This window comes from Larus michahellis, chromosome 1 (assembly GCF_964199755.1).
Source record: "Larus michahellis chromosome 1, bLarMic1.1, whole genome shotgun sequence".
Lineage (NCBI taxonomy): Eukaryota > Metazoa > Chordata > Aves > Charadriiformes > Laridae > Larus > Larus michahellis.
Window position 1 is genome coordinate 147,435,651 of NC_133896.1, and position 27,613 is coordinate 147,463,263.

At 42.7% G+C, this 27,613-nt stretch overlaps 1 protein-coding gene across 4 annotated transcripts; it reads right to left on the bottom strand.

The window, feature by feature from the left end:
• Window positions 1–70: 70 nt before the first annotated feature.
• LOC141751176 (granulocyte-macrophage colony-stimulating factor receptor subunit alpha-like) lies at window positions 71–26,774 on the bottom strand. 4 transcript variants are annotated; one of them, XM_074607562.1, is made up of 12 exons: window positions 26,586–26,774; window positions 16,720–16,837; window positions 16,413–16,549; window positions 15,262–15,382; window positions 13,562–13,691; window positions 13,291–13,469; window positions 11,977–12,116; window positions 9,244–9,282; window positions 8,315–8,444; window positions 7,609–7,702; window positions 5,797–5,878; window positions 71–1,120 (listed from the first exon to the last, which is right to left on the bottom strand). In XM_074607562.1, the coding sequence occupies exons 2-12, from the start codon at window positions 16,805–16,807 to the stop codon at window positions 1,052–1,054; spliced, it is 1,209 nt and encodes a 402-aa protein (XP_074463663.1). In that variant the 5' UTR covers window positions 16,808–16,837; window positions 26,586–26,774; the 3' UTR covers window positions 71–1,051. The 4 variants fall into 4 exon arrangements, with proteins under 4 accessions (XP_074463663.1, XP_074463681.1, XP_074463673.1 ...); XM_074607580.1 differs by lacking the exon at window positions 7,609–7,702; XM_074607572.1 differs by lacking the exon at window positions 16,720–16,837 and having other exon boundaries at window positions 26,586–26,726.
• Window positions 26,775–27,613: the final 839 nt, after the last annotated feature.

Consider the following 27,613-nt stretch of genomic DNA (forward strand, 5'->3'; position numbering starts at 1 on the left):
GTATGATTATGCAGCGTGGGAACATAAGAGGCGAACAATAAATGAGACTTTTAAAAAAAGCATTTGTTTTCTGCCTTATTGAAACAGTTACTCATTGAAATGCATTTATTTTTAAAAATATTTTTAACAGGATAAGATCTGGAATTTGTATAAGAAAATACCGGCATCTAAAGCCTATATTATTTTTAAGAGGCATTGGAAATAGGGCTTGCACACTTCAAAAGGAATAAATAAAATACATTGGTGTGAGGAAATCTTTCCATTTAAAAACCAGTTATTAAATCAGGTTACATACAGGTTTAATTTCAATTCTCACAACTGTTAACACTGCATTTTTTTAAGAGTTAAATAATACCTGTGTGAGTTAAGTCCATATTGCTATTGCAGGTGTTTGCATTTGCATTGGAAGTACCGAGCTTATGAAATGGCTGACTGGCAGCCCAGCAATAAGGGTTACTTTTGGCAAGTGGCATTTTATTTCCCATTTTCTGTGTTGCATAAAGTTTATTGAATATACAGTGACAGTTTGGTATTGCTGGTTGCAAGGTTGAAGGGCAATTTTAAACGCACTTCAAATAGCTAGTGTCTGCTTCAGAAAATACTTGGGGTATACAAAAATGGTTAGGTGGGAAAGTTAACTACCGTGGCATTCCTGCGCAGTCCTATAGGAAATCATCATATTCAGCTGGAAGAAGCACCACAGCAACAACAACAGGAAATAATAAGTTTCTTCCGTGTTGTGGATGAGAGGCCTTGCCTCACACTGCAAAGAAAATCTCGGCAAGGTTTAAGCCCGTCTTCGCAGCAGGTGTTTGCAGAAAAGCTTAGCTGCCAGGCGTTGTGGTTTTGAACAAAGGGAAAAGAACAGCTTTTTACCAGGTTTTCTCCACTTCTTTCGCCTGCTCCATTTTAGGTGGTTTTTCATGTGACAGATAGTTTTATAGGTGGTGGTATTCGATTCAAGTCTGTGCTTTGAAGTACTCCTTAGTTGTCAAGATCCGTGATTTTCTTTCATGTTGGGGAATCCAAGTTGTGTTTTCTTCTGGGAAAGTTAGACCATCTCTTCAACTATAGTGATTTCCTCCGTATGGCTCTTTTTTGGTAGATTTACGTATTCTGTCTAAAGAGGAAAAAAAAATTCTGTAAGATGCAATGAGCCGCAGGATCACTTGGTCAGAGAACATTTCTAAATCTTAGATACACCAGTACTAAACGCACCTTGTTTTGCTATTTTAATACACAAGAAATGCTTGCAAAGCAGGAGAAAACAGTTTTAAGGACAGTTAAGCATTGTTTGACTTTTAACATGTACAGTCAGTGCTAGCTATTTATCAGCTGAAGGAAAAAGAAATAAAAGTTAGCTTAAATGCTGGACAACCTTGACTGCGATGACAGAATAAATTTATTCAGTGAGCATTGCCTGAGTTTTCCACATGCAGGAATTAACTAGACTTATAGAGAAAACATTTTAGTTCCTATCGTATGGTTTTATGTGGACCTCGAGTTCTCTGAGACTGGCAGTTATTGGGTCAGGCCATAGAACGGATACAGGACTTGGGGCTTAAAATGTTGAGGGGAGATAAATTTAGTTGTCTTTTCTAAAAAAAAAAAAACAAATAGGAGGGACAGTACTGGAAAAAGAGAAAAAAAATGAAGAAAAAAAAATAAAAGCAAGGAAAAAAAGAAGCAAGCTTGCTGTCATATAAAGGGTAGGGTATGTTACGGAACATCAAACCAGGATGTCTGGGTGGGGAATTTTGTGTAGGAAATCTGCAGGATGGGTAAGCACTGCAGGGCTCCATGGCCATGGAGTTTTTATGCTACTTGGTCATTTTCTGAGGAAAGCAATGCATCTGCACACACAGTATGTCTTGCAAGTTCATGGAATGTATTTTAATTCAGGAAAAAGAGGGGGAAAAAAAAAGTATTAAAAATGTAATCCAGGGTGAGGAAAGCATCTGGGGTGAGAATGACCAACAAGTAAAGGAGGATGAGTGAAATAAAATGGGTTAGAGGAATGCAAGGTGTCTGAGGAACTGAGTGAATTGATCGGTGGGATCTTACAGCAAATGGGAAAACTGGCAGCTCTTTAACACGAGTGTTAAGGATACAAGTGCAAACTCGGTGCAGAAAGGTTAAGGTTGCAAATCGTGAAGTTTTTCAGTGATCTCAGGGAAAGCTGCATTGTGGAACAGGACAAATGATGAGAAAATGTGAAAGGTCGTTGAGTAAGTAGGGACCAAATAAGGAAATGCAAGCTTTAAAAAGTGTGATTAAAGGACGTTACAGGTTCAAAATACAGCTCCTAAATATATTGGCACTAAATGCTAGGAAGTGAGAGTACCGGTATCAATGGAGAAGGAGAGCTCTCCTGAGAACCTATTTGTTGTGCTTTATTTTCTGCTTTGAAGAATTACAGCACTCCACCAGCGTTAGATACCTGAGAGAGGGGGGAGAAGACATAAAATAAAACCAGGCTTTAAGACTAGATTAAATTAGGCAAAGAAGAGTCTAGAAACTGTTGTGACGCGTCGGAGACTTACGAATTACCTTCACGGTGCCTGTTGGCAGGTGTGAGGCAACCCCAGCCGAGGGCTTCATGTGAACTCTGATAATGGCTCCTGATAAGTTCCTGCCTGCGTGAAAGTGCCTGTGCCACCGTTTACAAAACCACATCCCCAAAGGCTTCTGGGTCGCAGTGGAGACATTGGGAGTAATTCTGGCAGCGTGTGCACAGGAATTGGGAAGCTCCTCAACTTTAGTAAAAGCAAGCAATCCGGAGGGTCTGCGATTTTTTGAAGGACTGCTTCCTACTTTGCTAGCAATTACTATATAATAAGGTGATAGACTATGGACTGCTGCTCTGTAGCCTTAGCTCTGGCAGCCTGATATGAAGTGAGATAGCAGGTATTTATGACTTAATGTGTATCTGAGTTACATTGCTACCTGCCTTCTGTTAAAGCCAAAGATGGTAGGACCAAAGCCAAATAGATTAGGACCATGTTCTGGTATATAGATGCCAAAACTGGAGAGTTTTAGAAAGAATCCTCAAAGCTATTACTGTTAAAGGGTTGAAAGAAAATTTCTGAGGACTTTTGACAGCCTCTTTGAAAAGGGTGGTTGGTGTTGTCCACTGAAACATTGTAGGCACTAAACAAGTAGCCTGATTTATTGATTTAAGTATGTCTTTGCTCTAGCCAGCTGATAGGAAACATTCACTGACCATATTAATGGTAAGAAGACGACTAGGGAAGGTGTGGGCCCCCTCAGAAAGAAAACTGGAGAACTGGCGACAAATGATATGGAGAAGACTGAGGTTCTCAACGACTTCTTTTCCTCAGTCTTCACTGGCAAGGGCTCCAGCCACACTCCTAGAGTCACAGAAGATGATGGCAGGGGTTGGAAAGAACTGCCCGTTGTAAGTGAAGAACAGGTTTGTGACCATCTGATGAACCTGGAAGTGCACAAGTCCACGGGACCCGATGGGATACACCCATGGGTACTGAAGGAACTGGCGGCTGAGGTTGCTAAACCGCTCTCTATTATATCTCTCTATTATATTCCAAAAGTCATGGCAGTCTGGTGAGGTCCTCACTGATGGGAAAAGGGAAACATAATCCCCATTTTCAAAAAGGGAAAGAAGGAGGAACCAGGGAACTATAGGCCAGTCAGTCTCACCTCTGTGCCTGGTAAGATTATGGAGCAGATCCTCCTGCAGGCACTGCTGAGGCAGAAGAATAATGAAGAGGTGATTAGGTACAATCAACACGGCTTCACCAAGGGCAAATCGTGCCTGACAAACCTGGTGGCCTTCTATGAGAAAGTCACAACATCAATAGACAAGGGGAGAGCAACTGACGTCATTTACCTGGACCTGAGCAAAGCCTTTGACACTGTCCCTCATGACATCCTGGTCTCGAAGCTGATAAAATATGGGTTTGATGGACTGACAATTCAGTGGATAAAGAACTGGCTTGATGGCTGCACCCAAAGAGAGGCTGTCAATGGGTCCATGTCCAAGTGGAGGCCAGTGACGAGTGGAGTCCCTCAAGGATCAGTACCGGGACCGGTCTTGTTTAACATCTTTGTTGGCGACATGGACAGTGGCATTGAGTGCACCCTCAGCAAGTTTGCTGACGACACCAAGCTGTGTGGGGCGGCTGACACGCTGGAGGGAAGGGATGCCATTCAGAGGGACCTTGACAGGCTGGAGAGGTGGGCCCATGCCAACCTCATGAAGTTCAACAAGACCAAGTGCAAGATCCTCCCTCTGGGTCAGGGCAATCCCAAGCACCAATACAGGCTGGGCAGTGACTGGCTTGAGAGCAGCCCTGAAGAAAAGGACTTGGGGGTGCTGGTGGACGAGAGGCTCAACATGAGCCGTCAGTGTGCACTAGCGGCACAGAAAGCCAATTGTATCCTGGGCTGCATCAGGAGAAGCGTGGCCAGCAGGTCGAGGGAGGTGATTCTCCCCCTCTGCTCCACTCTCGTGAGACCCCACCTGGAGTACTGCGTCCAATTCTGGAGCCCCTACTACAAGAAAGATATGGACGTGCTGGAACGTGTCCAGAGAAGGGCCACGAGGATGACCAGAGGGCTGGAGCACCTCTTCTATGAGGACAGACTGAGAGAATTGGGGTTGTTCAGTCTGGAGAAAAGAAGGCTCCGAGGAGACCTTATAGTGGCCTACCAGTATCTTAAGGGGGCCTACAAGAAAGCTGGTGAGGGACTTTTTAGGGTGTTGGGTAATGGTAGGACTAGAGGGAATGGATGCAAACTAGAGATGGGATGATTCAGACTGGACGTTAGGAAGAAGTTCTTCACCATGAGGGTGGTGAGACACTGGAACAGGTTGCCCAGAGAGGTGGTGGAAGCCCCATCCCTGGAAGTGTTCAAGGCCAGGCTGGATGGGGCTCTGAGCAACCTGATCTAGTGGGAGCAGGGCTCATGGCAGGGGGGTTGGAACTAGATGATCTTTAAGGTCCCTTCCAACCCTAACAATTCTGTGATTCTATGATTCTATAAGAGAAACAAGAAAGGTTTGCAGCCTGGTTGTCGTGACATGTGAAGAAAGACGGGAAGAATTAGGTGCTGTTGACAGTGTGCAAATATGTAAGATGTAAACAGTAAAGGAATACGGATAAGATGTGATGGATTTTAAGTGCAGTAAAACAGGCTCTTAAAAAAGCTTTCTAAAAGGAAGAATGATTGAACATTAGAATAAACTGCACAGGGATGCCGCAGAATATTGATCGAACACAATTTGCACAAAACATCAAAATTGTCATAACTAATGCTATGCTGAAGCAAAGAGGAAGGCTAGTTAAGCTGTTGAGACTTTCCAGCCCTGTTTCCCATGATTCAGTGCAACAGATTTGTTCGTTTTGTTGTGGTTTGTTTTTTTTTTTTAATAGGGGTATAGCCAGACTTATAAAATATATACTCACATTGTCTTATGATCATTGATATTTGAGAGTGCTAATGGCAAATGCTTTCTTACCTAGGTTATTTTCAAAGTGTGAACAGCAAGCTATCAAAACTGGCACACACAGAAATTGCTGGTCTCAGTAAAACTGATAACTTGGGTCGTAAAATATGACGGCAAACACATACAGGAAAATCACTAGTCTCAGCATTGGCATGGAGCATTTCTAGTTTCGAAACAGCATACTTTGCATGGGAGCAAATTATTTTTTAAAGGATCAAATTTAATGCTCATCTTGAAATGCCAATTATTCTAGTCTTTGGCCTATCATGTCTTATAGTTATCAAATTTGAATTGAAAAGAAAGCATACCTGGGTATCTTCACCATTTGACGCATTGAACTTGTCTCTTGGTTGTGGAATGGGTGAAAATATGTTCTTGAAACTGCAATATCTTTGGATAGAAAATGGGATTGTGAAGAAATTAAAAATACTGGTAATATAACTTACACAAAATTTTTGTGTTATACCTTAAGGACATTTTTTACTTTCAAGATTGAATAGCTGTTGTTCTAAAAATCACTATGTGAGAAGTAAAGTATTTTGAGTGTACCCTGGTGGGTAACTATTGTTATACTTATCACTTGGGTAACTAAAATTTATTTTGTGACGAGAGTCACAGTAAATATTTTATTAAACGATGACTTTCAGTAAATCACATGACAGGTGGATTGAGAACTGGCTGAATGGCAGAGCTCAGAAGGTTGTGATCAGCGGCGCAGGGTCTAGTTGGAGGCCTGTAGCTAGAGATGTTCCCCAGGGATCAGTACTGCATCCAGTTTTGTTCAACGTATTCATCAATGACCTGAGGGGGCAGAGCGTACCCTCAGCAAGTTTGCTGATGACACAAAACTGGGAGGGGTGGCTGACACACCGGAAGGCTGTGCTGCCATTCATGGGGACCTGGACAGGCTCGAGAGTTGGGTGGAGAGGAATTTAATGAAGTTCAACAAGGGTAAGTGTAGGGTGCTGCACCTGGGAAGGAATAACCCCATGCACCAGTACAGGTTGGGGGCTGACCTCCTGGAGAACATCTCTGTGGAAAGAGACCTGGAAGTCCTGGTGGACAACAAGTTTACCATGAGTCAGCAGTGTGCCCTTGTGGCCAAGAAGGCCAATGGTCTCCTAGGGTGCATCAAGAAGAGTGTGGCCAGCAGGTGGAAGGAGGTCATCCTCCCCCTCTACTCTGCCCTGGTGAGGCCACATCTGGAGTACTGTGTCCAATTCTGGGCTCCCCAGTTCAAGAAGGACAAGGAACTACTAGAGAGAGTCCAGCAGAGGGCTACGAAGACCATCAAGGGACTGGAACCTCTCTCTTATGAGGAAAGACTTAGCCACCTGGGTCTGTTTAGCCTGGAGAAGAGAAGACTGAGAGGGGATCTCATCAATGCTTATAAATACCTAAAGAGTGGGTGTCAAGAGGATGGGGCCAGACTCTTCTCAGTGGTGCTCGGCAACAGGACCAGGGTTAATGGACACAGACGGCAACACAGGAAATTCCATCTCAACGTGAGGAAGAACTTTTTTACTTTGAGGGTGGCAGAGCACTGGAACAGGCTGCCCAGAGAGGTTGTGGAGTCTCCTTCTCTGGAGATGTTCAAAACCCGCCCGGATGCGTTCCTGTCTAGCCTGCTCCAGGTGAACCTGCTTTGGCAGGGGGCTTGGGCTACATGATCTCTGAAGGTTCCTTCCAACACTTACCATTCTGTGATAACTTTCTTACACCACTAAGTGAGAAGTTTTATCAAAATAATGACACATTCGTTTGTCCTCATTTCCTCTTGTCAGGTACTGTATGAAGCCAATGACTTCAGAGTGATGTGGATGTTAAATGCTTAAAGGTAAGAATAGAGGTTTCTGGCATTTTTTTTTATTTTGTTTTTGTTTTTTTTTCAGGATCTGGTGGAATCTATCACTTACTAACTTTAACATTCTTTCCCCCTCTTTCACTTGATGTGATCTTGCATGTCAAAGTGGCATCCACAACAATACTGGTAATCATACTTCATGGTACTGATAATCAGATTATTTAAGTTTGTAGGTAAGAAGGTAGAAGATAGGAGGAATGTGTTTCATAGAAATAATACTATACCAATAGTTTCTACATCAATAGGGTTGATTTACCTTTTGAAAAGACAATATGGGAGCAGCATCACTGAGATTGTTCCAAGTGCTATCAGAAATAAAATCACGAAAATAAAGTAATCTTTCCCTTGACCTGAAACATCCAAGAGAGGGAAATATCTTAGCATGCCAAAAAGTTGCCTTTGTGTCTGTTGGTAATGAATGCAAATTTCACACCATTTTTCAAATAATCTGAAGGACTTCAACTTGACTTCTTACAGTACTTTGTCAAAACGTTCAGGTACGCTTGACACATTTTGAACCACTTTGAACATTTAAAACGTACAGAATTTAAAAAAAAAGAAAAAAATCCAGAAAAGGAGAAGGAGAGACAGCGTCACAGAATGAAAAATAGAGCAAAAGTGGTGGAACTGTAAAAAGATGCGGAAGGAAGAGGATAATATTCATGGCAGAAGCTTAAAGAGCTGAAAGGCACTCTGCGCTGGATCTGTGTCAGCATGTTCCTGTAGCCCTGGCACCTGAGAAACTGCTGCCTCCACAATCCCAACTAGTCAAAGGCAGGTATCAGCCTCTGTTGCCATAGTACTCAAGCATCCCATCCACAGTAATATTTTCCGCCCGGTTCCTTTCATGTCATTGGGTAAGAATTAAGATTTTCTTCCCGTCTGTGAGTGTGAGGGAGAAAGGGAGGCAAACGTGGTAATACTAAAAAGAAAAAAATTAAAATAATATTTCACAGTCTTACCAAACTCGATGGGTTCACTCCATTCCCCCCAGTCTGAGCTCAAGAGACAGTTTCTTCCACGTGCTCTGATTTTCAGAATGTACTTCTTTTTCTTATTGTAATTTTCAAATTTGTATGTGTTGTTCCTTACCTAAAATCAAAGCAATCAGTGCATTTCACCCTATAGGCAAATATTAATAAAATTTGGTGTTTAATTTCCTGATACATTTTCTTTCTATAAAAACCTAATTTGTATGATTTTTAGGTATATACCAGTTAAAAGTTCTTCTCCCCAAATTTAAACCAGTGATAAATTAGTTCATCCTGCCACGAAATCTTTCTGTTTTTTGAACTTTAAAGTTAGATTTTGAAGTTTATTTGGTCTTTAATCTATTTTATTATGCTTTAAGGACACTTTTTTCCCTGTCCCTATTTATGGATCCTGAAAAAACTAGGACAGAAAGCTGAAACTGGAGAAGTACCCTGTAAATTCACCTTGCAACCCTTACAGGGTTTAATCATGCAAATATTTTCTGGGTGGTGTCTGTCTTTGCTAAACAGATGTAACATTTTTGGGACAATCCAACAACAGATATGTGTCATCTGGCCTCATGATACTTTATACAAAGTCTGGAAACATTTAGAGAATGTTTCCAATTTTTATTAAGCAAAATGTCGCATTTGTCTTGAGCAAAATCTATTCGTATGATAAATGGAAAGTATGACATTTTGTGAAATGCACGGTAAATTCTGTCTTGTGTAAGCTAGCCCATCCAAAAGAGATGTATTAAGTTTAGACATAAAGATACCACAGGAACATATTTTCATGAATTCTCATTGCTATATTGATACAAAAAACTATAATTCTAGAAGCAACTATATTTTATATAATGGTATTTATATGCTTAAGTGGGCAAAAGCACCAATTTGTATAGGACAAGAATACTTACTCTTACAGGAGGATCCTTATTCTCTTTTTTGGGGTCATCCTGAAAAACAAAGATGAATCTTCATTTTTATTTTCTTGTCAAATAGTCAAATATTTCTCCCTCTTTAGTTCTTATTTTCTTGCTTATAAAGATAACAAGTAATTTTAAACTGAAATATCAGTTGGATATTCTGCTCCAGTAATGTCCCAGAATACAGCACTTTATGCAGATTTTTGGCTTCCTCCATTTCATTTTAGAAAAGGAAGGAAACACAAATTACTTGTCAGTGGTGGTGAGAAGCTGTATTTGCCTCCAAGGACATATTTACACTGTGCATTTTATACATCTGAGTGATCCATACTCAGGGGGTTTCCCAAAAATACTGTGAAGAGTTACTTACTCATCCCATACCATCAAAATTTAATTAACTAGAATCAAGCATTGACCTGGAACAAAGAACCTGAAAATGGATAAGTTCAAAAATGAGTGATCAAAATCAATAGCAGTCATTTTAGCAAGGATCCCAGAAAACACTGAAAAGCTGAGGTCCTGGAAACATCTATCACATGTAATGTCAGAAGGATAGCTGGCATTATGGAAAAATCCGAAAGCAGTTATTGGAAGGAATGTCTCATTTCAGAAAATACACCCACTGTCTATGTTGCGTTATAAAATAGACTAGTATTTCCTCATCACTCATTGTCGGCTGAGCTCTTTCAACTTAGGACATGATGGAAGTCATCAGCCTGTGCTGTGAAAGGGGAGGGTGCAAATGAGTTGCTTAAACAGTGCCATTTAGCTGCTCTGGGGTACCCTGCCTTCCTCTGACAGCTCCTTCCGAAAGGTGTGAGTTATATCTGCCATCTCCATGTAGGTACCTCTGGTACCTCCAGTACCTTTAGCATCTTTAGGGGCATGAGGCAGCTACTGCTCAGCTGCATGGAACCCCAGATGTGCATTCACCGTTACGGAACATCGGTGCTCCTTTGTGGACGCCTACAATAAGGTGTCTCAGTTTGTGAGATGAATTTCACACCCAAATGAGGGAATCTGCTGAACCCCACCCATTCTGACTGCAGCATCAGAAAGACAAGGTAACATATATTTCTTTAAAAGAAATGTTTTTGATAATGTTGCTGTAGTCATATGTTGTAAGCTATATCTTTATGTAAAAAATTATAAGTATTTCACACAAGATCTTACTGTCAAATTATACCAGCCGGCTGGAAAGCTATGTGTACTGCAATTGCTCCTTGAAACAGCTACCAAGATAGACACCATTAATGCATGCAAGATACAAAATCCAGACAATCCAAACAGCAAGCAACCTACAGGCCTTGTTTTGAATGAACTAACAAGTGTTAATGATGTATTGCTTTATTGCAGTTGTATATTTATGTTTAGCCCTTAGTTGAGCTTTCCTGTAACGTTCTTGTGTTACAAATGCCTGAGGAACTGCCGCTACGAAAAGCTTCTGAGTTGTGGCTGGGAAAGGGGATGGGTAGGGAGCCCTAATTTGTCGCGGCGCAGATGTTATCCACATGTGGAAATCACATAATGGTGAAACAGGTATCCCAGGGATGGGGAGGAAGAGTGCTTTTTCTTGTCAAACTCATGGGCTCAAATAATTTTCCTGCCCTTTCTCCTTAGGGGTGTTAAAATCAGGTCTTTTGGCACTGAGATTTCTGAAGGAGGATTTGATACCTCAGTCTCCCTGCTCCATCGTTCTTGGTGTAAACTAGACATACCTCAGCTATGGTAAAGTGACACACTCTTGTCCTGCACTTTTCCCTGTGATCACTATGGCAAATTGGTAGTGCTCTGCCTATAATGTAGGAGAAATCCTGGCTCACTTTTGGTACTTTCGTGTTTACATCTGAGGTAGCCATCTTAGGTTCCTCTCTTATAGCCAATGGAGAGAAAGAAGGACTCTAAAGACATGATTTTTTCTGTCCTCTACCTTGGAAGGAGATGGGTAACACCACATCTGACTGCAGAGAGAATAGAGGATAACTCACTGAAAAGCAGCAGCACCCATTGCGGACGAATACCCTGGGCCTGTGTGAACTTTCTCCTGAGTTGCTGGTATCTAATTTTTCAGAGGTGCGTTTTCTATTTCAGCACTGGTTCAAAATGGAGATTTTGGCAGATACTGTGTAGACAGGCGGGTTGGGTTGGCTCAACCAGGGGAAGAAGGACAGCATCTAAGGCCAGGCTGCCAAAGGGCGACAGACAGCAGGAGAGCTGATGGAGGAGAAGTTGTAGAGGCCAGAGCCAGGGGGGTGCGAAACAGTCCCATGTGCTGAAATTGAGGGGCAGCTGTGAGCTTTCCAGCATCTGCAAAATGCTTGAAGCTGAGGTGCCCAGCGAAGCAAGGTGAGCATGAGGGGCCCTGGCCTGGGCTGGAGGCTGCCAGCAAGGCAGCGCCCTCGGTGCAGATCGCAGGCTGCCTTCACCTGGTCATCTCCTGTGAGACGTGCTCATGCATGAAAGCATCCCAGGTGCTCTCCCAGTCTTTGGCCCGAGAACCCTCATAACATTTCCCTGCTCTCCTCTGCTTTTCTGCTTTGCACCTCTGATCAGCTTAAAATCAGGTCATGAGCAGTGGGGATGTGAGACCAGCAGAACTGGAGCAGGAGGACACGACAGCTTATGAGAGAGAAGTCAATACATAAAGGAAACAGAAGTCTGCACATTATAGATATGCATGCACATAGGTACGATGCCAAATACAAACCAAGAAGCTGTTTTTACCTTATTTTGTATCCTAATTTCATACTCAAAACACTTCATCTTTTTCCGATGACTTGTAAGGGGTTGTTGCCATGTAATTATGCAGCCTGATGAATCTCTAATACAATTGACAGTGACATTTAATGGAGGAGTGAGTATTTCTGGAAAGAAATTAAATAATCAATGGAGACATGGTCAGTAATCAACTACAAGTCATATGTTCATACCAAAATAAATGTGAAGTTGGGGCAACTGATGTACAACTGTGTGCCACGGATGCTAACAAATGTTACCTGATAAACAGCAGTAAAATACAGTAGCAAAACTTGGGAATATCTCACTTCAGTTTTTGGACCCCTGAAGTAACTGAAAGTCATGCAAAAAAAAGTCAAGTAAAAGTCATGTAAAAAAAGTATTTTGTGTAATTCAGTAGTACAATCAGCAGAGTGCCATTTTATTCTATGTCTAAATTTCACACTGCCTGTGCAAGTCTCCACAGGAAAACAGATGGATCTTTTTGTGCGTGTGGTAGTATTCAGGTAGAAGATTAAGCCATCTGAATCTGAGTGCCTACAGTGTAGTTGACGAGGTGTGACCTAAGTGTCTCACCACTATGGCCAGCGGAGACCTCATCGGTAGTGCCCATGATGTCTGCAAGGCCGTTTGGCGCAGCGTGGAGCAGGTGTGCTCGGCTGAATGGCTCTGGGCTGTACAACCTGCATCTGCTGTAGGCAGGAGTCAGTCTCGCGCTGTGCATTGCGGACCACACCAGGAGGACCTTGGTCTCTCACAGGTCCTGGGACACATCTGCAAGCCTTGTGGATGCCTCCGGTGTCTGAGGGTGTCTCAAATGGCACACTCATAATGCAAGTTTTTAGGCAACTGAATCCTGTCCCAGATCTCTATCGGATCTATTGTTACCTAGCTCTCACATAGGTAACGCATAAATAACGCGGTCTTAATTTGCAAGTTGAACCTTCCCTTTGTTTTTAGGATCTTTACCTTTTGTGGCTCTCAGGTGTGAAATTATGGGATGGAGAAATGAGCCCATCAGAAAAGGGGCCCTGAAAGTCTAACCGTTGCTTTTCATCATTTGGATTCCATAGATATGTTTACCCCACTTCTTCAAGCTGTTATTTCAAGCTGCTTCTGCCTTTGCTTTTTTTAGTTAATTTTTTAGAACTACATTCTGTCAGCTATCAGGAGTAAAGTCTGTCTTGCACTGCAGGATCCTGTGATGGCTAGAAACTTTGTTTTATTCTTCTTTTCAGAGAAAAATTCCCAAATTCCATATTTTATAAAACAGTGATAAAATAAAAATGTTCATTTACTTACCAATTTCATACAGTTTAATGTACTCATCATAGAACTGAATCAGGGACTCATTGCTAGACCCGTTCACCAGGAAGTAAGCATCTACTGCAGTCTGTATTGTCACATTTTGGAATCTACATCCCGTGTTTCTGCCATTTTCATCTTTAATGTAAAGCTCGCATTCCATTGCATCATCATATCTGTATATAGCAAGGTATGTAAGTTAAACATGGGCAGTGTGATGTATCACATGAGAATGCAGACTTCCCTAGACTCAAGCAGACCTACTTACCTCGAGTACTGCCAGTAGAGAAAATATTGGGTATCTTCTGGAGCATCCCTGCCTGCCTGCCATGTGCAGTTCATGAGGGAAACATTATAAATCACACAGGAGAAATTTTCAATGGCCGAGCCGTTCATGCCTGCAAACACAGGAATATCCGTGGTGAGGAAAAATTGTGTGGCTGCTCCAAGCTAGAGTACCATGGGATGTGCTTACATATGTTAGACATCTGAAACTCCCGCTGATCATTGCTTGGGTTATGCATGACAACTGAGAGAAAGCTGGACTCACCCTAATTTGACTGCCTCTGAACTGTGAAACCTGGGAGTGTAAAGGAAGGCACATTGCCTTTTAACACCATCCTTGGTGCTACACAGAGAAGTATTACTCCTTTTTAAATTAATGCTCAGGAATCCACTCCTGAACTGCTCACGCACACAGAGAGTGTTTAAAAAGCTGGGGCTTTTAAAAATAAGGTGGGACCCTCTGATCAAATAACCTCCTAGCTAGAGCTTTCCACCCTGATGTGGGCAACAGAGACTTGATCTCTTCCTTTTCTGGAGCACATTGAATCATAGAATAGTTTGGAAGGGACCTTAAAAATCCACTAGTTCCAACCCCCCTGCCAAGGGCCGGGACACCTCCCACTAGGCCTGGTTACTCAAATCTTGAAGTGAGAACCTTGTTTCTTCGGAAGCTCCCTTGTGGTTGGGCTGTGCAGGCATGCAGCCTGCTTCCCTCTTCAGCCACTTTTCTACCTCTTCCTGTGGTGTACCCCAACTTCTGCGAAAGGGCGGAGGCTTCCTCTGCTACTTCTTCCAGCCCCTTCCAGCAGACATTATTGAGGGCACCCTTGTGGAAGCAGTGGCCAACCCCTTGGGAACTGCACGCCACCAAAAGGAACAAGTGGTTTTAAGAGTCAGCATGTCCTGGTTTCTATTTTGAGGGTCACCGTGAGAGTGTTTCCTCTGTCAAGTCCCCAGGAAGAGATGAGTGGGGAGTACTTTCTCTGCTCAGATATGAGAAAACTGCTAGTGTCACCACCTCTGTCAAATCTGCAGGAGCACTGGTGACTGGGCAATTTTAGGAAGAACTCTGAGTTCAGAAGGCAGGGAAAAACGGGCCGTGACAACTTCTGGTTTGGGATTACGAACCCCTGCCTAAACCCCACTTGGATTAACTCCCACACAGGGCAGGTTCGGAACATTTTTGTAAACTGTTGCCTCAGATTAGGAGATTGCTACACTCAGTTTGCCCCTAGCTGCTTATCACCATCATTTCCTTCTCCTCCTCCCATTTGATGGGTTTCGCTGATCCCCAGACTGTGCCGTTAGCTAGCACTCTGTGGTCTGGCTCCTGACAAACTCACCAACAGCCCAGCAGAAAAGCATTTAATAAAGAAACGGGCACCTACATCTTAATTTGTAACAGCCAGAACACTTATTTGAATCCACCCTTAAATTTAGTGTCATCTTGGAGCCCTAGTATGAAAGAGAATAATGCAATTATTGATACATTTGTAGTAATACATCTCTTGCAGAACTGTGGAAACATTCATTTCAGAGCAAATAATTTTAGCGGATCTGCAAAAAATAATTTTTAATAGAAAATACAGCAGTTACCTATATGTAAGGAGTTGTTTTCTAAGGCAATATTTACCTTGAAAAGATTGCAAATGTAGAAACCCTCACCCAGACCACAGACATTACCTCCAGGGATAAAGGTGCAGCTTTCTGAGATGTTTGTGTTTGGCACTTCAATGGTAAAGAATACCCCTTTGTGCAGAGCAATGTATTGTTCCACCGGAAACCTGCATGGTGAACTATTCACCTGAAAAAGAACATGTTGATGTTTTATTTCTCTGTTTTTCCTCTACTTGTGTTAGATGATGCTGGCTATGGAAGTGCAACTCAGAAACTCAATTTGTAGGGCCAAAATCTTGTGTGTGTATGTCTGTGGTTTAGGTTCAAGAGCTAACTCTCTCCTTTACCACTTGAGGGTGAAGTGGAGCGGAGCTGAGTGATCAAAAGCATAACTACACAAAACGCTTTGCAGCTCAGGAGTTGGATGGTGCAACAACAGTGCATAACTATTAGAGAAGGCTAATAATACCCCACTGGCATAACAGAAGATGGTTAATAAACGAGGGAACCACTATGGAATTTAATCAAAGGATTCAGCAAAATAAAAGTCCTTGTCTGACCTCCCCAGGGGTCAGAAAGTTGTCTATGGCATTATACTTACAATCTTCGATAAAGATGTGATGTGTTTTTGTAATATGTATTTCTCATTAAGGTATCTGCTTTGCTAGGCTAAATAAGCCATCTCTATCTCTCTTTCTGTCAAGATTCCTACTTTTCTTTTGGATAATGTGGTCTTATAATGTAACCTGTGCTACAAGCATGATCCAATTAACTGGGAAACAAGTGAAGAACTTGAGATAATGAAAATCCATGGCAGTGTTTGGGGAATTCCCTTTGTACTTGAAGGGTCTCTCGCTCTGCCTCTCTAAATTCTCTACGAGTCCACTTAGACTCACAACCACTTTTTTTCAGCAGCTACATCCCTATTCATGATTGAACATAGCTACAGTTCAATCTATCACCTCCTTTCCACTTTGATGCCAGAACTTCATTTCTGTGGTATGCACAGGATGCTCCTCCTGTAGCAAATGCACCCTGGCATTGGTGACAATTTTGCACAGCCCTTGGCAGATCAAGCTGTAGACTGCAAACAATGACTAATCAGATTTTACCTGCAACTGATTAATTTTTTCAAAGTGAGAGAGACTGATAAAAGGTGATAAAAGGCAAAAAAAAAAAAAGGCACAATTATTTATCTCAATGAATAGCAAGATTACCTTTTTTGGTACAGAATTCCTGTTCTTGTCCATGATGGTACATTCGTATGTAGAGAAATTCTTGCTGCTCTCCCAGGATAGTTCCATTTTTCTCCAGTTCATTTTCACATTTGTAATAGGTGATTCTTGTGCTTCTGCTGAAAGTTTTACAGAATAAGTTCAGTAAGGATATGCTATTGTTTTGTTGAATGCAGAGGATAGCATCTGTCAGGCTTAAGATGACAATTGCCAAATTAGTTGCAAGTATCTCCAATAAATGAAGAATTAAGCCCCGTTTTTCAGATTATATCTGCAAAAACATACTTACACCCCGTACACTGGAGGTCAGCATGCAAGGGATGAAATAGTGTCACATACCACCAAGTCACGCAAATGAGTACAAGAGTATTAAACATCTTTTCTTCTCTTCAATGAGACAATGAAACCTTCGGGGGGGGGGGGGGGAAGAAAAAAGAAAAGTGATGCCAAAGTGTGCTTTTGTTTCTGCAAAGCTTCAGGTTTTTTTCATGGGAAGAGACAAAGATGCTGTCTAATTCACCCCTAGCAAATAGCCAAGCGCAGGATGAGCTTCAGGACATCTGGCAGGCACCTCTTTGAAAGAACTGAGTAGGCTCACTATTGCCCACTACAACAAAGCTGTTTGAGATAGAGAGGCCACAGACTCTCGTTACGATACATACACCCACCATATTCGATGCAGAGACCATGACCTGAGAACGTGATTCTCAAGTCTTCATGTACAGTCCACTGAAAAAAGATTTACATAATTACAAACAGTGTACACTTTCATTCTTGGTATTTCTGGTCCTCTGCACCTACAACTTTCTGTCTGTAAGTTGTTAGCATTTACTAGAACTTACTTCTGTCTTTGTGTGTTTTTCAGTCCAATTTCCTGAAATGAGATAGTATATGCTAATGCTCCTTTTCAATGAGGAATTATAGAAAAGACAGGATATTTTTCAGTGTTTCTTTCCCCTTTTGACGTGCCTCCATTTTGTCTTGATAATGAAGCAGACCTATTAGCATACCTGCAGATGGCCTGTGTGGATGAATTTTGCTGTTAAGACATCTAAAAGTATCTACAAGTAAGTATTTACATAAGCACAAATTGTTTAAGCACCTGTTATAGTCAATGGAGATTTGGTTGAATTCCATTCATGGAATCTGGTATGCATAAATAATTTCTCACTACTTGTTTTAAAGCCTTTGGTTATTGCTATATAGTGTTCTTATTAACCATTTTAGTATCTTCCTATTTTTTTTTATATTTGGTTTTCTGTTTCCCTCTGCTGAGTTTCTTTGATTTGGAAGTCTTTTCCCCAAAGGCATTTTTTAAGCAGCAACCAAATCTTACACCTGGTTAGGTTTCTTTGCCTACTTTCTTCTTTTCTTGTCTCTCACGGAGTGTGTGGATATTGTTTCTGGTGAAGCAGTGTATAGACCACGTGAAGGAGGCTATGCTTCCCCTTCCAGGCTGTGTGAGTGTCAGAGAGGGCTGGCACTGCTGCCTGGTTCAACAAGGTAGTTCTTGGCTGTGCTTTCATGTCTTGTCCTTCTTTAGCTTAAGAAACACTTGGTTCCGGCTGGGCTGGAGTTAACTTTCCCCAGAGCAGCCTGGATATAGTGCTGTGCTTTGTATTGTAGCTAGAGCAGTGTTGATAACACACCGACGTTTTGGCTATTGCTGAACAGTGCTCGCACAGCATCGAGGCTGTCTCACCAATCTCTCACCCAAAGGTCAGTAGGCTGAGGGTGAGCATACCCGGAGCAGCTGACCCAAACTGACCAAGGGGATGGGGCCAGGCTCTTTTCAGTGGTGCCCAGCGACAGGACAAGAGGTAAGGGGCACAAACTTGAGCATAGGAAGTTCCACCTAAACATGAGAAGGAACTTCTTTACCCTGAGGTTGGCAGAGCACTGGAACAGGCTGCCCAGAGAGGTGGTGGAGTCTCCAACTCTGGAGACATTCCAAACCCACCTGGACGTGTTCCTGTGCAGCCTGCTCTAGGTGACCCTGCTCTGGCAGGGGGGTTGGAGTAGACGATATCCAGAGGTCCCTTCCAACCCTATGGTTCTATGGTTCTATGGATGCTCCAGACCATATGAGGTCATGCTCAGCAATGAAAGCTGAATGTAATAAATGCTAGGACCTCAAGAGAACTTTGAGACATGCAGAAAGATTACAGCTGCCAGCCAGAGGAGTGTATTGCTGCTTGGCTGCCCCAGTGCTGGGATAGCAGGCCAACAGAACCCATCTGGATTTCTGGAGTGACAGAGGTATCCCAACAGTAGTCTGTACTTGAGCCTGAGGTGAGCTTAGCAGGGTCAAGTGGCAAAAGCACTCTACTCTTACCAGCCCCTGTGTATCCTTGGCATAGACTACCTCAGGAGAAGGTACTTCAAGGACCCAAAAGGGTACAGATGGGCTTTTGGTGTCACCACCATGAATACAGAGAAGATTAAACTGCTGTCTAACTCATATGGTTTCTTGGGCGATCCCTCTTTTGTGGGCTTCCTGCAGATTGAAGAAAAGCATGTGCCACTTGCTACCATGATGGTCCATCTGTGGCACTATCACACCAGCCAAGACTCCCTGGTTCTCATCTATGAGCTGATTCATCAATTGGAGAACCAAGGAGTGATCAACAAGACTCACTCACCCTTTAATAGACCCATACAGCCACTGCAAAAGTGATGGAGGGTAGAGGTTAACATTGGCCTATTATGGCCTGAACGAAGACATGCCACCACTGAGTGCTGTCATACCAGACATGTTGGAACTCCAATATGAACTGGAGTTAAAGGCAGCCAAATGGTATGCTACAATTGATATTGCCAATGCTTTTTCCTCTGTCCTTTTGGCAGCAGAGTGCAGGCCACAGTTTGCTTTCACATGGAGGAGTGTCCAATACACCTGAAATCAACTGCCCCAGGAGTGGAAGCACAGCCGTACCATTTGTCATGGACTGATCCAAACTGCACTGGAACAGGGCGATGCCCCATAGCATCTGTAATACACCAACAACATTGCTGCATGGAGCAACAAAGCAGAAGAAGTGTTTGAGAAGGGAAAAAGAATAATGCAGATCCTTCTGAAAGCTGGTTTTGCCATAAAAAGAAGCAAGGTCAAAGGACCTGCACAGGAGATCCAGTTCTTGGTAGCAAAATGACAGGGTGAACGTTGTCACATCCCTATGAATGTGATCGATAAGATAGCAGCTATGACCCCATCTAGTAACAAGAAAGAAACACAAGCTTTCCTAGGCCTTGTGGGATTCTGGAGAATGCATATTCCAGGTTATAGTCAGCTTGTGAGACCTCTCTGTTGAGTGACCTGAAAGAAGAACTATTTTGAGTGGGGCTCTTTACAATAGTGAGCCTTTGAGCAGATCAATCAGGAGATAGCTTGTGTGGCAGTTATTGGGCCAGTCTGTATAGGACCTGCTGTGCAAAATGTGCTCTAGACTGCAGCCAGGAAGCATGGTGTCACCTGGAGCCTCTGGTAGAAAACACCAGGTGAAACTCAAGGTTGACCTTTAGGGTTTTGGAGCTAGGGGCATCAGGGATTGGAAGTCCAGTACACCCTGACTGAAAAAGAGGTACTAGCAGAATATGAGGGGGTTTGAGCTGCTTCAGAAGTTGTTGGTACAGAAGTGCAGCTCTTCTTTGTGCTGCAATTGCCTGTACTACACTGTACATTTAAAAGAAACATCCCCTCCACACATCACTCATCCGATGCAACATGGAGTAAGTGGCTAGTGTTGATCATGCAATGGGCTCAAACGGAGAACCCCAACCACCCAGGAATCCTGGAAGAGATCATGGATTGTCCAGAAGGTAGAGATTTTGAAGCATTGCCTGAGGAGGTGACTCATGCCCAAGAGAGGCACCACCATATAATTTATCAGAAGATGAAAGGCATTATGCTCTGTTTACCAATGGATGTTATCATATTGTGGGAAACCATCGGAAGTGGAAAGCTGCTGTGGGGAGTCCTACACAAGAAGTCATTGAAGGAGAAGTTAAGTCAAGTCAGTTTGCAAAAGTGAAAGCCATCCAACTGGGCCTGGAGACTGCTAAACAAGAAAAGTGGCTAGTACTCTATCTCTATATTGACTCATGGATGGTGGCAAATGCCCTGTGGGGGTGGCTACAGGAGTGGAAGCAGACTAGTTGGCAATGCAGAGGTAAACCCATCTGGGCTGCTGCATTGTGGCAAGACTTTGCTGCCTGTGTACAAAATATTGTTCTAAAGGTATGTCATGTAGATGTTCATATGCCCAAGAATCAGGCCACTAAGAACATCAAAACAAGGAACAGGTAGACAAGGCTGCCAAAATTGAAGTGGCTCAGGCGGATGTGGACTGGGAGCATAACAGTGAGCTATTTGTAACTTGATGGCACAGTGAAGCATTGGGACATCTAGGAAGAATTGCAACACACAGACGGGCTTGTGATCAAGGGGTAGACCTGACCATGGTGACCGCCATGCAGGTCACTCATGAATGTGAAAAATTTGCCACAATCAAGTGAGCCATGTGAGTAAAGTCTCCATGGGACAGAGGGTGGTGGCTGGGTTTTTGATATGGTGAGACCTGGCAAATTGGCTATGTTGGGTTACTGCCACGAACCTGCCAAGGCAAGTGTTACATACTTCCACCATGGTGGAAGCAACTACCCAGGTGGCTAGAAACATACTGCTGCATGACATACTTGTGGCTCTAAACCATGCCACTGCCCAGAACACCATCTTGGGCCTCAAAAGACAAGTCTTATGGCAACATGGTACCCCAGAAAGAATTGACTCAGACAAAGGGCCTAATTTCCAAAATAATCTCATAGACTCCTTGGCCAAGAAACTCAGCATTGATTGAGTGTACCACATCTCTTATCACCCACAAGCCTCTGGAAAAATTGGGTCATATAATGGGCTGTCAAAGACTATGCTGAGAATATTGGGCACAAAGGCATGGAAGCATCTGGATTTAAATTTATTAGAAGCCACTAGATGATCTGCTAATGGTTCTGGTCCTGCCCAAACAAAGTCCCTGCATACTGTGGGGGGAGATGAGGTCCCCGGAGTGCACATAGGAAAGTTTCTGGGGAAGGCAGTGTCTATTCTTCCTCCTTGGGAAAAGTTAAGCCCATTTGTGAGATTGTCCTTTCTTAAGGACCTGGGTGTACTTGGTGGGTAATTCAGAAGGGTGGGGAGATCTAGCATGTACCTCAAGGAGATTTAACCTTGGGGAAACATAATCCATGATGTGAATTGTATGCTGTAGAAGGTAACGTAGCAGGAACTAACTGAAATGACAAAGACTGAGCTTCGCAAGGAACCAGTCAGTGCAGCGATGACCCAAACCAAGCTGGTGTTGGTCCCCAACAATCAAATGTGTTGCTTTCTCTGTCCTGAGCAATGACCTTGACAGATGGGCCATAGTCATAGCGTGTTCTTGTAGACATTTTGGGGAGTGACAGAGGCCCATGGAATAGGGAAATAATATCTAGCTATTTGCTGAGGGACAGGGGATATTAATTAATGAGAATATATAAATCTGTATTATGGATATAGAGATGCTTTAAGTGAGTAGTGTAAGTTGTAAGTGTTAGTAAGGGGAGATTTCAGTAATGAGAAACAGATACAGTGGGATAGTCAGAAGACATGTGAGTGTTTCAAAGTATGTGGGACCTGAGCATGACACAAATGGTATGGAATAAGTGGTGGAGATTGCGTTGGGTCCTTCTGGGATGGAGTTAACTTTCCCCAGAGCAGCTCATATGGTGCTGTGCTTTGTAGTTTGCTGTGCTTAGAACAGTGTTGATAACACACTGACTTTTTGGCTGTTGCTAAGCAGGAGCACAGCATGAAGGCTGTCTCTCCCACCCCACTCCACCCATCCCACGAAGGCCAGTAGTCTGGGGGTGGGCAAGAGGCTGGGAGGGGACAGAGCTGGGAGACCTGACTCAAGCTGACCATAGCGTATGATGCTGTGCTCAGCAGTAAAAGCTGGGAGAAAGGAGGAGGGGGTGGGAGGAGACATTTATTATTAAGGCATTTGTCTTCCAAAGCAACTGCCATGCATACTGAGGTCCTCCTTCCCAGGGAGTGGCTGATTATCACCTGCTGATGGGAAGTAGAGAACAAAGAAGAGGGGGAGTGATAGAGTGGCTTGGTGGGCATCCGGTGACCAAACAAGGTCAAACTACCACTGTATTTTTTTTCCTGTTTGCTATCACAAATGGCTCTCCACTTTTCAAACTAGACTGACTCCCTCTGTTCTTGGAGGTTTACATACCTGACCTCAGAACAGTCTAATTTAAATTACCAAGGAAGTGTGAGCACCTGCAAAGGGTGATTCCACATTCATTCATGTGGTGTGGAGGTTGGAGCAGAGCTAGTCCAACACCAGCATCAGCTCTTGTCAAGCATATCTGTATCTTAGGTACCATTTTCCTTTTGTCAGAGGAGGTTAAAACTCTTTGGAAGAGACTTCTGTATTCCCAGCATTTGTTTTTCTGGTTTTTTTTGGTTTGTTTGCTTGTTTATTTTTTCCTACATGAAGAAGCAACACTGGTTAATATGTTTTGTTGTTTTATGTTTTGTTTGGTTTTGGTTTTGTTCTTTTTTTTTAGTATTTGCTAGTGTAACCTCCCAGTAGTAATTTTCTTGATTCCAGGTATTTCTAAGGTTAATTCTAAGACTGTGAGGAAAATTCTTACAAGCTCAGCAAAAATAGAAACGTGGAATTGTCTGTACTTCTGTAGTAATTTTTACGGTCATTTGTGCTGATTCCAGACTGACTCTATTTGTGCTGAAAGCAAAACCCAGACAGACCCTCTAAGTAATCTGGACTGTTGAATATTTCCAGGGGGCACCTCGCATTTCATGGAAATTGGCTTGATTTGACCCATCCATCAAAGTCTCCAGGAATTAAGTCAGGACAGGACACCATGTTGGGGTTGCAAAACAGACAAACCCTTTAGAGTCATTCTTCTCTGCTTATCTCTTGCAACATCAATCTCTTTTTTTGAAATCATCATTCTACAGTAAGGATGTGGCCACAGCTGCGGGGAAGTGATACTGCAGAATCTTAAGTACAAACAGTATGGAGGACTGACCATGAAATGTTATGTGAGATATTGGTCTCAACAGTTATTTCAGCTTTCCCATGCTCAGTGATCTCTCCAGTGATGCTAGGAACCTCGAGACCTCTTGTCCTTCTAGTCTGCCCTTTTCGTGTAACCATATTTTTCTCCATTTTGTGCCATCTGTCACTCAACCGTTTCTTCTTCCTTTCCTCATCCTACGTTCCTTTTTAGGCATTTATTTTCTTATTATATGGCAACTGTCTGCTCACCTTTCCTTTATAGTCTTTGTTTTATTCTTCTTCTTGTCAACTCCTCTGTCTGCTCTCATGACTCTTCTGCTTTCAAAATCTCCCTCAGGTTTCCTACACGTGACAGCAGCCCCATGCTGCAAGTACTCTCCATGTTTTCTCATGGGAATGCTTGTCTGGAGCACTGCCAAAGGAGTCATCTGCAGCCCTGCCTGCTTAGAGGAGTGCTTGCTTGGCATCAATGCCTCTAGGCTCTGGGCGTGTCACTGGACTTGCAGTGGTAATAGCAGGGCCTGTAAGTGTTCATTTTCCTCATAAGAAATGACCGTTTCCATTGACCACAGCACTAAGGGGGTTTGCTTCTCAAAGGATTTGTGTTTCACAGTTGACTGAGTTTTAAAACAAATTACACAAGAAAGGATTAGCGTTGGCTTAATCATAGAATCATAGAATGGTTTGGGTTAGAAGGGACCTTAAAGATCATCTAGTTCCAACCCCTTCCCATGGGCAGGGACACCTTCCATGAGACCAGGTTGCTCAAAGCCCCATCCAGCCTGGCCTTAAATACTTCCAGGGATGGCTTTTCTCTGGTCTGCATGCACAATAAGAGACATAGGACCTGTGGTGAGCCCTAAGCCACTTGCCTGACCCATGCCTACCTTCTGCCCAGTAGCCAAGCGAATGGCTCCAGCACCACATCTGTAGGAGCTTTGTGCCTCTAGGACTTCCACCCTCTCCCAGACTGCTCTTTTGCAGACAGGTGTGGTAAAACTCCCTCTGCTCTGAATTGACATCTCAGTATTGAAGGTGTCAGAAGAAACACACATTTATGTCGAACTGTTTGGGAGTGTTATTTGGAAGATCAGATCAGAAGAAACATCTATATTCTTGTGTAAGTGGTGTTTCCTTGTATTTCATTAATGTAATAGACAATATAGAATCTATTAGGCTGAAACCTCCCATCCTTAACCCTATGCTTATTTCAGCTTTGCTTCTTTCCTTTTTCTTTCCTGGTCAGTCTCACAGGTGTCTTGACCTCTCAGTGTGTGTCTACGCTGCTACCTAGGGGAAGGCCACAGACAGGACTCAAGCACCTGGTTTCCACACACCTCAATTCTTGGTTCACTCCCTAGCTCTCTTCAACACAGGTTTGCTATAAACCTAATCTGTCCGCCTAAGCTATGTGAATATGAGCCAGCCAGTGATACTTGGCCTTGGAGCTTTCTTTTATTTAGAGGTATGTGCATAGCCCGTATGTTTAATTTTTTCACTAGCAAAATCTTACCAAGGAAAACATTGCTAAACTTATTGCCTAATGTTACCAGATGCATGATGTGTCTTACTCAGCAGCAGTGACCATATCCGTGGCAAGTTGGATGCTAGCAAACATGAGTCTGTTTGGTCTTTTGTAGCAAGGCATGGTCAAACTCAATCTGATCTAGAATGATCTCAGTATCAATGTGTCAGAAAGAAAATACAGTCACATTTAAAAGCTGTGGTATGCCTACAGTAGTTTTTATGGAAAGCATCCATTAAATACTAACTTAAGCACTTTCAATTCTTACTGTCATAGTCTCTACAGCCTGTTGTATTTGCTCTTAGGCTGTGAGTGCAGGATGCTACCAGAAAATGTCACCTGAGACCAAGGTTCCTTGGTTCTAATTGCCAGCTTTGCCAGAGACTTCATTTTCTTGAGCGGCTCTGGGAAAGTTACTCCTGCCCATGACACACTTCCAGAAATGAAAATTTGAATTTTACTCATAGGGTGTTGCGAAGATAAGCTGATACTTATACATTGTAGACAAACTGATGCTTATACATTGCGGACATATGGAGGGTGCCAAACACTTGCTAAGCATACCAGGAGGCACAGAAATAGGAATAAAAGCCTTACAATTCATACCAGGCAATGAAATATTCCTCTCAAATTGCTGCCTAAATGCAACTTTCACAGAATCAGTTCAGTCTTTAGATCAAGATTTTGATTTCTGTAGATGATACAAAACTGGGAGAAGTAGTTGATGTACCACTATTTCACTCCAGAGGGACATGGACAGGCTGGAGAAATGGGCTGACAAGAATCTCATGAAACTCAGCAAATGGAAGTGCCAAGTCCTGCACCTGGGGAGGAACTACGTCCGGCACCAGCACAGGCTGAGGACGACCTGCTGGAAAGCAGCTTTGCAGAAAAGGCAATGGGCAAAACCTGAAATAATGGAAATTAAATTTAGACACGAGAAAACACTTTTTACTGTGAGGGTAGTCAACCACTGGAATAAGTTTTCCAAAGAGGTTGTGCAGTCTCCAATGTTGGAGATGCTCAAACCTGACTGGAGAAAGCCCAGAGCAACCTGCTGTAGCTGACCCTGCTCTGAGAAATGGGTGGGACAGGGCAATCTCCAGATATGCCTTCCAGCCTCAACCATCTCAAGATTCTGTGATTTACTTTTTTTCAAGAAATAGAAATCCACATATTTCTATTTCAGATTAATTTATAGAAAGGGTACAGAAAATAACATTTCTCTCAGTTATTGCAAAATAAATGTCAGATAACAAATGCCAAATAGCGCAACAGGCATTACTGAAATTTCGCAGTCTTCCTTGAATCTTGCAGAAAGCTTTAGAAATTTTATTTATACACAGATTTATATTTTTAATCAAATAGGCTAAAGCATCACCAAAATTTTGCTTAGACTTTCTCAGGCAGGAAGCTAACCCAGATTTTGTATGTGCACTAGTATAACTACACCTAACTTAATCCTTGGCAAACATTTGTATTCTGCACAAAATCTTCTGTGGCACAAGAAGAAACAATAGACAACATAGAGAGACATACCTCCTGTTGAAAAAGCCCTCCTCCTTTATCTTGTTTGGACTTTGGCTCGCAGCAGCAAGGCCACTTGAACCTGTAGCTGTGGTCTTTCAGGCGTCAGTAAGTGTTCTGCTCTGCATGTTAACTTTTTTCACTGCATGCCAGTACGAAGTAGCAAATGCTGCAAGTCAGAAAGTGACTCAGTTTATCATCTGCCTTACTGCTTTCAAGCTTCCTTAAATTTCCTAATTTGCAGATGTTAATGATGTCACACAAACTGATCGTGCAACTACCTCTTCCTTCCTGTTATGTTGGATGAACTAAGCATTAATAGCCACAATACTCATAGAAATACCTCTCCTAAAAACAAACACATTTTCATAAATAACATGTTCTCCAATTAACAGCAGTGTTGTATAACTAACCCATGTTTAAAGCACTTACAACATGGACGCTTTATTCTGTCAGGAGCTGACTGGCTGTATACATCATTTACGACCTCTGCACCAGCCCAGGTTCTCCTTTGAGGAAGATCAATCCTTAGCACACTTTTGCAAGCAGCCAAGAAAATTCCGTCTTGCGTATTTGTAGGCAGAGTAGCAAGGAAAAGATCAGATGCAAATTTCTGAACTTTATCACTGCCCAGTTTTAGGTTGGTTTTGTTTGGTTCATCTTAGGCTACAATATCATGGGTTAGGTGCAAAATCATCTTAATTTTCAAATTTAAAGAAGAATATCCAAAACATTTGCCGGCTTCAGTAATATCAAGTTCAGAAAAGACTTTGCAGTCATATACATATGAGACTCTAAGCCACAATGTTTGCTTTAACTTCCACCGGCTTTAGATGTGGCTCTGGGTCATGCTGTCAGCCACTTCCCAGTTTGTTTTACAAGATGTCTGACATGCAATCTTCATGCAATAGATTGTTTTTATTTTTGCTGTTCTCAAACACTTTTAGCAAGATTGATTTGAATTATGCCTTACCTTCCAGTCCCAACGCAGGCACAATAGCAGGAAGGTGAAGAATTCCCTAGACTTCTTAGGAGTGAGA